This window comes from Chaetomium globosum, genomic scaffold (genome assembly GCF_000143365.1).
Source record: "Chaetomium globosum CBS 148.51 scaffold_4 genomic scaffold, whole genome shotgun sequence".
NCBI classification, from domain to species: Eukaryota; Fungi; Ascomycota; class Sordariomycetes; order Sordariales; family Chaetomiaceae; genus Chaetomium; species Chaetomium globosum.
Genome location: NT_165979.1, coordinates 3,510,515 through 3,522,133, shown reverse-complemented (window position 1 = coordinate 3,522,133; position 11,619 = coordinate 3,510,515). Strand labels below are relative to the sequence as shown.

General features: G+C 56.2%; 3 protein-coding genes across 3 annotated transcripts; 2 read left to right on the top strand and 1 right to left on the bottom strand.

Annotated features, from left to right (window-relative positions):
• Positions 1 to 2,298: 2,298 nt before the first annotated feature.
• On the top strand, positions 2,299 to 4,782 carry CHGG_04859 (uncharacterized protein; the record flags this gene model as incomplete). The annotated part of the gene is made up of 3 exons (XM_001224072.1): positions 2,299 to 2,386; positions 2,820 to 3,396; positions 3,492 to 4,782. 3 exons carry the CDS (start codon positions 2,299 to 2,301, stop codon positions 4,780 to 4,782), a joined length of 1,956 nt encoding a protein of 651 aa, XP_001224073.1.
• Positions 4,783 to 6,408: 1,626 nt separating this feature from the next.
• On the bottom strand, positions 6,409 to 7,268 carry CHGG_04858 (uncharacterized protein; the record flags this gene model as incomplete). The annotated part of the gene is made up of 3 exons (XM_001224071.1): positions 6,409 to 6,937; positions 7,014 to 7,097; positions 7,219 to 7,268. 3 exons carry the CDS (start codon positions 7,266 to 7,268, stop codon positions 6,409 to 6,411), a joined length of 663 nt encoding a protein of 220 aa, XP_001224072.1.
• Positions 7,269 to 8,026: 758 nt separating this feature from the next.
• CHGG_04857 (uncharacterized protein) lies at positions 8,027 to 9,695 on the top strand (the record flags this gene model as incomplete). The annotated part of the gene is made up of 3 exons (XM_001224070.1): positions 8,027 to 8,176; positions 8,284 to 9,438; positions 9,495 to 9,695. 3 exons carry the CDS (start codon positions 8,027 to 8,029, stop codon positions 9,693 to 9,695), a joined length of 1,506 nt encoding a protein of 501 aa, XP_001224071.1.
• Between the last annotated feature and the right edge of the window lie 1,924 nt (positions 9,696 to 11,619).

The following is an 11,619-nucleotide window of genomic DNA, read 5'->3' as shown; positions in this document are numbered from 1 at the left end:
GGCATTCATTTTCCAATACTTCTATTCCCACTACTGCTGAAGTAGGTTTTGGAGGGGAGGATGAGGAGGCTGGAAGGGTTGGAAGGGAAGGAGAAGGAGAAGGGGGGTGGGAGGGAGCCGGCGGCGGGATGGAGCTTTGCGAGGGAGGTGACGGCGCATTTTGGGAATCTGAGTCCGCTGATGAGGGGCTCGTTCAGGGCGCCGCCGCCCGGGACGCCGTTGGCGGCGTATCGAGCGGGGAAGGGGGAGGAGTTGGGACAGAGGGTGGATGATTTGGAGGATGAGGCTGCGAGGAGGAATTTCAGGGTCGTAGTGGTCGTGCCGGAGGAGGTGGATCAGGTGGATTTGAGGGATGAGTTGCATGCAAGGAGGTGGTTGTATGTATATCGTGGTCTAGATGGCGTGTCAAAGCTGCCCGGCGGAGAGATCATCGGGGAGTGGGAGAAGGTTGAGGTCTGGCCGTGAGCCAAGATGGCTGGGCCGAGTCAAGGGCTTCTCATGGGGGAAGGCAGCAGCAGGTGACCGGAAACATTATCCTCCAGAAGAGGAGGGATCAACCTGCGAAGTGGCCGGTTGTTCACTTTCGGGCAGCTCAACCAGTAGATTACCGTTACGGATACCCCTTTCGGGTCCAGACTGTGCCAAGTTCACCTCCCACTCACTCTCTTATCAATCCCCACGTGTGAGCAAGGGTCGCCTTCCTTCAGGTTGCCAGATGTAACATGGCCTGAAATTAATTTGTGAATACGCATACAAGTACAATCTTCGCCGTGCGCAGGAATTGTTAATCTCCACATCAACTCACCGAAGAGAAGGCCAAGGGGGAACAAGGGTCTGGGCCGTTGACAGCCGAGTCCATGGCCCAAGCAGGCTGGCTACACCATGACGGCCGCTTGTGGGAAGTGGATCTGGCCAAGGTCAAGGCACGGTTAATTAACTGCCCCGACGTTTCTGAGCGTTATGGAAGAGATCGTCAGTTTGCTGGAAATGCAGAGATGATGGTCTCGGGGATCCAACTTGTATTTGAACTTGGCCGTTGCATCCAAGGACCTTCCTCGGCATTCAGTCAGCATGATGGCGACAAATGTCATACTTAACGTCAGATGCAAAAAGGTTGAAACAGTGTGGAATCTGTGGCTTGCCTCGAGTTTGCTTCGAAGAGAGCACAGACGCCGAAATTACAGGCATCCATCCAGGATTCATTCACAAGCACGCAAGCTCACAGAAGAGGAAGGCGCAATGGCTTTTTTTGTTGAGTTTTCCAATTGACGCTAGTTGACGTTTTCCTTTTATTTTTTTGCCATCCTTTCACCCTTCATGGTTTCATTCAAGCACGCCCAAGAAACGCCAAGATATTGAAGACCCGGCTGCCCGGTGCCAGGCTTGCTCCCAATGACACCTCTGAAAGGAGCCAGTCAGATAGGCCGTCACCACCTCCAATCCGGGGTAGCCCGTCATCAATGTCGCCCCCCACGCGCTCGAAGCACGCGAGGGTGGCACGGCGAGGTTGGATTGACATTGATGAAGCAACGGACCGCTGGATTGTCTGGAAGATCTGCTCATTGGAGGATCCATTCCATCATCACCTACCATCCTTGGAGCGTCGCCCGGTTATCTTTGGCTAACCTGGCTAACCCAGATCGGATCAGGAGGTTCGGGTGCGCTTTACCCCGCGTCACACCCACGAGGGTTGCTCTCTCCAAGAGGCAGGTCTCTGCTCGGTCAACCGAGCAGAGCATGTGTTGTTGACCAGCGTTTCTGTGGAAGCCAAGCCGCCCGCCCCCTCACGCCGCTCCGACGCACACGCGCGCCCAAGTTTCGAAAGTTTTGCAACGAGACGAAAACAACGCAGCCATGATCCCTGTCGGGTGCCGAAATTGAGAACTCGGCCGGTGCAAGTGCCGGCTCCACCGCGCAAGAATCCACCAAGATCGGATTTTCTCGTGGTCGGGCAGGTAGTTGTTCGTATCTCGCAAGCTGCTCCTGCTGTGGTCCCGTGTGAGGATCAACACAAGAAAAGCTCACCGCTTGGTTGTCGTGTTCACGCTGAACTGCCGTGCCCGCCGCATGGGGCTGACATGAGCAGCAACCCCGCGGTTGTGGTGCCTCGAAGGTGCGCAACCGAGCTCCGCCATCGCCCAGCAGTGGAGATGTCCAGTTGATAAGGCGACGCAAAAGGCGGGACGGGTCATGCGCATGCTGCCTGTGCATCAACAGACCACAGCCAAACCGAATTGGCAGCGGTAAGATAAGTCAGCCACTTACACCGCCGCCGCCCGGTACATTGCCAACTCAACCATGCTTACCGAGTACCAGCACGCTCCTTCGCTGCTTGGTGACGTTGGGTTGGCCTGGGTGACGCGGGATGCGGCGGCATCCCAGGAAAGTTACACGCATATCACAGGAGACCCGCCTCTCAGGATTTGCATTTAGCGAAACTGAGAGTGGCCCACACCCACTGGCCCTGGGATCCCATGCGCTCGGCAGGATGGATAGAGAGCCCATGCAGCGTTTTACGGCTGCGGCAGGCAGCCTTTGCCGCAGCCCACTCGGCCCTCCGGCCTCACCCTGAGGCCTTGCGTGCATATTATTAGTCCAGACCCTCCCGACTCCACGACCGGGCTCTTCTTGTTGCCCTGCCCTGCCCTGCATTGCACATGCTCCTTCTCCATCTCACGTCTCTCTCATCCGGCCAAACAAAGTTTTCGAAATCACACCCGACCCTCCTCCTCACCTAGACATCTCCCCCCCTCACGAACCGCAACCCGGACACTAGCTCTCACAATCACATTGTTTACTTGTATGCTGCGACCCGCCAGGTCCCGTTATTCCCGGCAGCCGAGCACACAAAAAGCAACACCACCAATCCGACGTCATTGTTCCTGCAGCGCCGTTGAGTTACCCGAGACCCTGGGACGATCGAGGACGAACCCAGAAAAACCACCTGACGAGGTGTTTGGAGATACCGGACTCGGATAGGGGGAACACAACCCAACCCCCGCCGTTCCTCCTTGCAGTGCAGGATGACGAACGCGGCGTGCCCAGAGCGCTAACCGCTTCCATGGCGCTGTATTCGGATCCCCCGCCCTTACGACCCTTCAGCGAGGTCAAGCCGACGTTGCTAGTGTGCTGGTGGATCACCAGCTTCTGCGCTGTCATCATCGCACTGAGGGTCATTGGGCGGTTCATCCGGTCTGAGAAGTTGTTCAGCGAGGATAAGACCGCTGCCCTGGCGCTCGTGCCTCTGTTCCTGCGAATGGGCTGCGTTCATGTCATCCTAATTTATGGCACCAATAACGTCCGCCTAGAAGGGGCTGAACTTTCAGACGACGAACTCCACAACAGGTCCGTCGCGAGTGGCTTGGTTCTCCTGAGCAGGGTATTCTACGCCGCGACGTATGTGACGTCTTCAAACCCTCTCCGCCCCGCACCTGTCTCTGATGAACTTGTGTGTAAAAAGAAAGCTAACCGTTATGTGTTGTTGCTTGCAGCCTTTGGATCCTCAAGTATGCCATCCTCGAATTTTTCAGGAGGCTCAATATCACTTGGAGACGGACATATGACTTGGCTCTGATGTTCATTCGCGGCCTCCTCATCACGACCTTCATCGCCGTCCTGATAAGTGACGTGGCTGAATGCCAGCCTACTTATCAATACTGGCAGGTACTCCCTGATCCAGGGGGCCAATGCCGTCAGGGGTATGCACAGCTCTTGACCATGGCCGTCTGCAACGTCGTGACGGACTTGTCCCTGGTCATGTTCCCCGTTCCTGTCATTCTTAGCAGCTCCATGAGCGCGAAGCGCAAGTTGCAGCTCGTGCTGCTCTTCTCCCTCAGCATCGCCCCCGTCATCGTCACCATTTACCGGGTGCCACACATTATCAACGAACAGGGAAGCCAGCAAACCCGATCCCTCTACGCTTCCATCGAACTGCTTTTCGCAACCGCTGCAGCCAACACCCTCGTACTAGGATCGTTTGTCCGCGACCGAGGCGTCAAGAAGCGAAGATTCAAATACGACTCTGTCGCCGCTGTCTCTGCTGATCACTCATCCGCTTCCGAATTTCGACGACCAACCGCCCTCCGACATTGGGGTAGCGACGAGGACCTCGTGCGAGACCTAGGCCTAGGCGTGGCGCCCGAGCTGCGCGACGCGCACCCCTCGCCGACCGAGAACCGCCAGTACATTCCCGCCCCGCGCGCCGCCATGCACCAGGACATGAACGCCTGGCGCTTCCCGGGCTACGACGGGCCCGGCCTCTCCCGCACGAGCGACGACCCCGCCGGCGACAAGTCCACCCGCAGCGACTCGACCGCCACCCACCGCCGCGTCTCCTTCTTCGACTACGGCGGCCTGCTCGACGACCAGCCCCCGCCGACGGCGACCACGATAGGAACAGCACCAAAGCTCCCGCGCGCGAGCTCCTCCCTGTCGGGCAGCGACGGTTCGCCGATGCGGCGGCCCGAGCCCGCTGTCCCGGCGAGCGGGAGCGGGTTCCGCAGGGGCTCGGCCGCGCTGCTGCAGGATCTGGGCGGCTTCTTGGTCCCCCCCGGCGCGAAGGGTGCATCGAGATCGTCCAAGCCGAGGACGAGGAGTGGAAGTAGTCTGTCGCCGATCAAGCAGGCGAGGAAGGAGGAGGAATCGAGATCCCCGCCGCCGCAACCGAGACCATCGCCGCCACCGCCGCCTTCACAGCCACAAGGTGGGGATGGGGAGTGGACGGGGGAGCCGCGGCTGATGGATGTGGGTGGGTTGTTGGGGACAGGGGAGCAGAGGGGCTGAGGTGGTCTGGGAGAGGGGGGGCAGTGGAGTGGTTCAACTTTTTTTGGGGGGAGGAACAGGGCTGGGAGGGTATTTTGAACTTGATCAAGAGGCGTTTCTGGAGATGCCGCATAGAATGGGTTCGGCTCGTTTGAATGAGGTGGGAATAGACGGAAGGGGCGTTGGGGATTTTGCTTGACACGACATTTTACGGGGGGTGAACGAACATCACCCCAGGGCGGTATATTTGCGCATATTTCGGGTGGTACATCGTGGACCGTCCCTACGGGCGCGGACGCAGATTGGGTCTGGTTATGGCTGGCTGGTTGTCACTGGAGGGGTGGTGGGTGTAGGGAAGCGTGTGCTGGGTGGACTTCTTCTTTTGTCACTCTGGTTGCTTTCACGTGCGATATACCCCCGGCAGCAATGCTGCTCTGCTTCGGTTTATGAAGATATACCTGATGTAGCTAGACATCATAACGTAAAGATAATCACTATTACGTTTGGAGATTTGGATGTTATCTCGCGGCCGAGAAAAAGATGCTGTGGTGTGAGCTTCTGTCGTCGGCACTTCTCCGTTAGTCTGCCTCAAACTCCCCGTGTCTTTGACAGCCTACCTTCCAGTTCCGAGGCTGGGAATGAAAGCGGTGCGGGTCTTGTACAGCATCATTTTTTGCTCTACCTTTGCACGAAACTATTACCACCGTCGTCGTGTGTCCTTCTCACCCCACTAGACCTGGCCAGCTCTGAGCGGCACGAGCCCCCCCCCCCCTCCCCAGCAGACCCCGCCGTGTTTGATCGTGTTTGAGGAGCCGGGCAGTTTGCAAGACACCGTGGATAAGCCCAAGCTGCGTTGAGACTATTGCTCTCGCCGCACTTTCTGGTGTTGGGATGAATCTAGGGTCCGCCTGGTTCGGTGTTTGGGGGGTCCTAGAGGGGCAACTCTCGTAGACTAGAGCTGTTACTCAACCTCGGCAAGGGATTCAAGAAGAAAGGAAGCCGCGGCAAAGGTGTGTGGCAGGCTGGTAGGTGCCGGCGGTGGACCTGATTCAGACTGCGCTGATATAGGCGGATGGATAGACACGCCACCCGCTTTGTGGAGGAGGACAGGGCCTGCGGGTTATGTCCCGCTGGAGAACAGGTTAATTGATGAGGGAGTGGGGATGAAATCAGTTGCACACTAGCAATCACTAGCAGAAGATGCATTCATTAGCTACGACCACCTAGTGAAGGACAAACACAACAAAGGCGGCCGTACAGTGAGGGCACCGGCCTGGTGGCTGGCTGCCCCCACTCCGATCCGTAATGCCTTCTACTGCATGCTATCGGACATTATTATCCATTTGTCAAGTGACCACCCAACTTGACGTACATGAGCCAGCAAACGAGGCCATGCTGTGTCCCTCTGTCCGAGAGCGGGGAGAGGGACCCAAACATGGCGATGCATGCCCCTACAAACCCTCCCCAAACGCCGCAGAATATGAGAAAATGCAAACCCCAACCAGCCTGATCGAAACGCAAACGCCCTCTTTTGGTTTAATTTAGTTTCGGGGCAATCAACAATCGGGGGGTTGGTTGCATGTCCCTCCCGTGCGTGTGATGCCCCTCCCCTGGTGATCAACTCCCCGCCGTCTCAGATCTCCCGCCTCATACGCACAGCCGATAACTAGCATACCGCCCCGCGGTCTCACTCGTCCGTATAATCTTGACAACTTGACCCTTCTTAAGCCCCAGGTAGCGTGCGATGGGGTCCTTGGACAGGATGCGCGGCAGCTGGGTCTCCTTGAGGCGGTAGCGCTTGAGCAGGGCGGTCTTCTCCTCGCGGCTGAGCAGGACGTGCTTAGGCACCAGCTCGTGGTGGGTGATGTTGACGAGGAGGTCCTCCTCGAGGAAGCACTCGATGAGGGTGTACTGGGAGGTGACGGTCATGACCTTGCGGGCCTGGGCGGAGAGGGCCACGGCGGTTACGAGGATGCCGGCCTTGAAGTTGTTGGTGCCGCAGTGCTCAACAAATTTCTTCATGACGTTGATGCCAATCGACGCCTTTTCCGGGCAGAACTCGACCCAGATGGTGCCGCATTCCGGGGCAGGGTCGGGGTTGGAGGGGGTTGGTGGCGGGGTGAATTTCTTGATCATCGACTCGGAGGGACGGGCGGAAAACTGCATCTTCGAACGGCTAACCAGGAGGGACGGAAGGGTTAGCAGTTTCTAAAAGAAAACGAAGCGCAGCCGATGGGAGCAAGAGGGCGTACTTGGGGCTGCCGTCGTCATTTGTGTATTCCAAACGGAAACGGTCGAGGGAGATCTTGACCTCGTCTTCGGCCAGTTCGTAATCCCTGCAGAATTAAGAGTTAGCATTCCGACTTCCGACACCCGACAAAGGAAACGAATTCCGTGGTCTCAGCATTGCGTACTCTATCCTGCACCATCTCGTGGATTGTCCTCCATGATCGCCACAGGCGCGTAACCTCCTTCGCGTGCACGCTGGCGCTGCTCTCTTCCTCCATGGTTTGTGACGTTAAGAAATTGGATGGGGTCGGTTTAGAATTAGGGTAGAGTTCGGTGGAAAGCGTTGTGGTCGCTGGCAATGATTGCGTAGGTTCGCGGGGGTTGATGTTGCGACGATGGCCACACGGTGCTTGAAAGAAGCGGCGCGACGCTCAAAAAAATGCGGCTTTGATGCCGCACGGCTGCAGATGGGTCCGGCAACGATTGGCTGTTATGCGTACGGAGGTGTGAGACTAGTTAACTGCATAAGTACACTGTATGGCTCAAAATACATAGATACCTAGGCCTTTGCCCTGTAGTTAAGATACCTAGTTATTCGCACCAGGTTCTCGTCCCATATTTTGGGTCAACAGAATGACGTTGATTATTTTATCGCAATCGAGAGAACGGCTCAGAGGTTGAGATCAAGACCGGTGGGGTGAGAAAAGACACTGTGGAGGTCGGATTGCGTCTCCGGCTCCAAATAATCGAATAATCGTTGCAGCTTTTATGCTTGGTAGATGCATACTCATGGGTCTATGTGCATCAGAAAGGCCACGGCGGCCAGAATCGCCGAAATTTTGGTGATGCATGGGTAATTTTGGTGGACCATCCCATCTTGTCGTTGTTGTCAAGAGGATCGAAGGCCACAAATTCGCTATTCGAAGGGTACCTTCTCACCTGCCTGTCTCCGCTCTCTTCCTTTCTTCCTCCAACGATTCCCATATATTTACTTACGACTCTATTTATTCCTCAATTTCTCTATTTCTGTTTTGAAATGGCTACCGAAACCGCTTCCCCGGCTGCGGCCAACACCAACACCACCGCCACCGAGACCGTCACCAAGGTCTCCAGGCCAGACGAAGAGGCCTACAAGAAGGACCTGGCAAAACTCCAGAAAGAGCACGATGACGCCCTTGGCCGATTCGTATGTGCAGACCACCCGCATTTGCCTCTAATCAGCTTCTCCCTCCACCTGCTTCTCTATTCCCATCATCAATCGGTCCAGAAACTGACTTTGTGTGTCTGCTACAGAATGCCGCCAGGGCCAAGCTCGACAGCGCTTTGCCCAAGCAAGGGCAGGAGAGCCCCCTACAGGCACGGAAGAAGGCGTTGCAAGCCAAGGTCGACGAAATCCGCGCGAAGCAGGGCTCTGGAAAGACTGCCCGATCCGGAAAGCTGGACCAAATAAAGTCCCTCGATGAGCAACTTCGCCGTCGCATCACCGAGCAGAACGCCGCCCGTTCCAAGGTCGCTTTCAAGAGCGTCGAGGAGATTGACGCCAAGATCAAGGACCTCGAGCGGGACGTCGAGAGCGGTAAGATGAAGTTGGTTGAGGAGAAGAAGGCTCTTGCCGAGGTCAGCAGCCTGCGGAAGCTCCGCAAGAACTTTTCCGTCTTCGACAATGACCAGAAGGCCATCGACGATCTCAAGCAGAAGATCAAGGAGATCAAGGACAGCATGGAAAACCCCGAGGCCAAGGCCCTGAGCGAGGAGTATAGCAAAGTCCAGGCGGAGCTGACCTCGGTCAGAGCGGAGATAGATTCCGTCTATGGCAACCTGACTGCTCTGCGCAACGAGAAATCCGAGCTCCACAGTGCGCAGCAGGCGACCTGGTTGGCGCTTAAGAAGCTCAAGGATGACTACCACACTCAACGAAAGGCCGCCATGAAGTGGGAGCGCGAGGTGAGGGAGAAGCGCCGAGAACGCGAGCAGGCAGAGCGCGACCGCATTGCCAAGGAACGCAAGATGGCTCGGGCTCAGGAGATGCTGGCCGAGGCCAGCGACCCGGCTTTTGCGGAGCAGATTCGCCGCGCTAACAACCTGGTGCGCTTCTTCGACCCGACCCACGCCGTCGAGGAGAAGGCGCCCCTGCTCGCTGACAAGGGCCTCGGCGCGTCCGCCCAGCGCAAGGTAAACGCCACCGGCTTCGAGGGCATGAAGCTCGTGCGCAAGGAGGACCGGGAGGAGGATTACCTCCCCGCTGTTAAGAAGGGCAAGAAGGGGAAGAAGAGCCAGACCTCTGAGACAACCGCCTCGAAGTTCAGCTGCCCGCCGTCCGTGATCGAGGACTGCACCTTCGTGGGCGTCAACCCGCCCATGAGCGCGGCCGAAGTGCCGGAGGTCATCGAGAAGGTCAAGGGCAAGATTGCGCAGTGGAAGGCTGACCAGCCGATCCAGACGCAAAAGGTACGCCGACGATATCTTTTTACCCGCGCACGACCATATTGCTAACCCTCGCCTAGAACATTGACAAGGCCAAGAAGGAGATTGAGCGCCTCGAGGCCGAGGAGGCGAACGCTAACTCTGGCTCCAACACGCCCAAGGAGGCGAACGGCCAGAAGGGCGACGCCGACCAGGCCGTCACCGACGCCGCGGAGAAGGTCGCCGAGGTCTCGCTCACCGAGGCGAGCGAGACGCCTAAGGAGGTCGAGACCACCGCTTAGACCCCAGAGCGGCAGGCGAACACCAGCCAACCACCCAGCGCCTCGGCCTCTCTCTCCGCTACCAGCCACACACCGTTGCGGGTTGCAGGACAACGATTAGGTCCGGGTGTGAACAGGCGGTGATTTATCCAACGCCCTTTTTTTTTTATTTTTTATATAGCATCCGTGCTTAATGTTATTGTTCTCTTTTTTTCGATGGGCATCCCCCATTTTCACCTCGTTTTCTCGAGGGATGGGGATTTTGACGGTGGCCGTTCTGTTATTGTCTCGCTCGGTTGTCGCCTTCTCGACATGGCCAGGCTTTTCTTGTATCTACCTTGTTATGGGGCTTTGATGGCGAGCACGGGACGGAAAACGGAGCGCGGCCAGGGGCTTGGTTGGGTGTATATATATCTCCAATCCCACCCTCTCATCCCAATATTGCCCCCACGGCGTCGTGTGACATGGCCCCCCCATGAATATGCCGGTGGGTTCCCCCGCATATCATTATCCAAGACACGCCGCCGCTGCCGCCGAGCGAGGCGTTGCCGGCCGGCCCGATTTGCTGGCCTCGCCCAACACTGTGCCCGATGCCTAGCCCACCATGCTACTTTGCTCCCAACCCGTGTTATCCGCCACATATTTTGTTCGCGGCCACACTGAAACAGGTTTTAAACTGCTCGAACCCAACTAAATCCGGCCTTCACCCACCGGCGCAAGACAGAGCGTCCACGGTAGGGTACATGTATGTATATACAAACACCTCCAAAAACCCGCCATCACCCGTGCTGCGTCGTGGTAGTTAAGTGGAGAACAACAAGAGAGTCCATCTCATCTCGTGACCTTTCTGTTGTGTGTTATGTTTGCTGTCCCGACATCCGCATCCGCTGGCACCCTCCACTGGCACTCCATGTTTCGGGATCAACGTTGGGCATCACCCGCGCGCTCGCCTCGCTTAGCCTCGGGCCCGTCCCGTCCCTTCTCTTCCCTTCCGGGGCGTCGGGCGTTTGCCACGGATCCGGCTGTTTGCTCGGGATAGGAGGGAAATGTTTGTGTTGTTGTTTTGTGTTGTATTGTGTTGCCTCCGTCTGCCTGGGGTAGGCTCTTTATCTCGTGGCATGGCATGGGTTCACAGGGCCATGACACGTACATGCTTCGGTCAGGTTGGCTGGTTGTATTTACTTTGGGTCTGAACAAGACGCATAGTGCTGAGTTGTGTTGACAACGGGTGAGTGGCCCTTTGCATCCATCTTTTTTTTTTTTTTTTTTTTAAGGTTTAGGGGGCGTGTGAAGTATATTTCCCGGTACCAGAAAGGAGCGTAGTATGTGGTCTCTTCATCCACTGGCCAAAAAGCAGGACTTTGAAAGGCACTTGAGGTGTTGTGGCTACCTACACTGGGGGTCCTAGCAGCAAGGACTCGAGGAGAAGAAAACCAAATCAGAAGGCCCAAGAGTGAGATTAAACAACTAAGATTCCTAAATCAAGAAGACAAGGGGATTAAAAGGGCTACCAAACTGAGAAGAAAGCTATGTTTAGAAGGAGACTGCTATATTTAGAAGAGAACTACCTATATTTAGAAGAGAAATTAAGTCGAAAGTAAGAAACTCGAAGTGAGAAGGAGGAAACCAAATCAAGAGCTTGGAAAGCAAGAAATTGAAAAGAGAAACCAGTGATCAGATGAATCCATAAGTAATCCTAATAGCCTACAAAATCCCCTAGCACTTTCACAGGCACAACGGTGTGGGTATGCTGTGTCTATTGTTCCGGCGGCTACAGGACCAACCTTGAACCGCCTCGGACCACCACCAACCGTTACCAACCACTAAAGTGAGGTATACGATACTACGACATGACCTATTCTGCAGCCTTGGTGTTGGGAATTACTTCGCGCCGAGGCGGGGATCCTACCTTTAATAAAGTGCGATCTAATAGGCTTGATGTGTG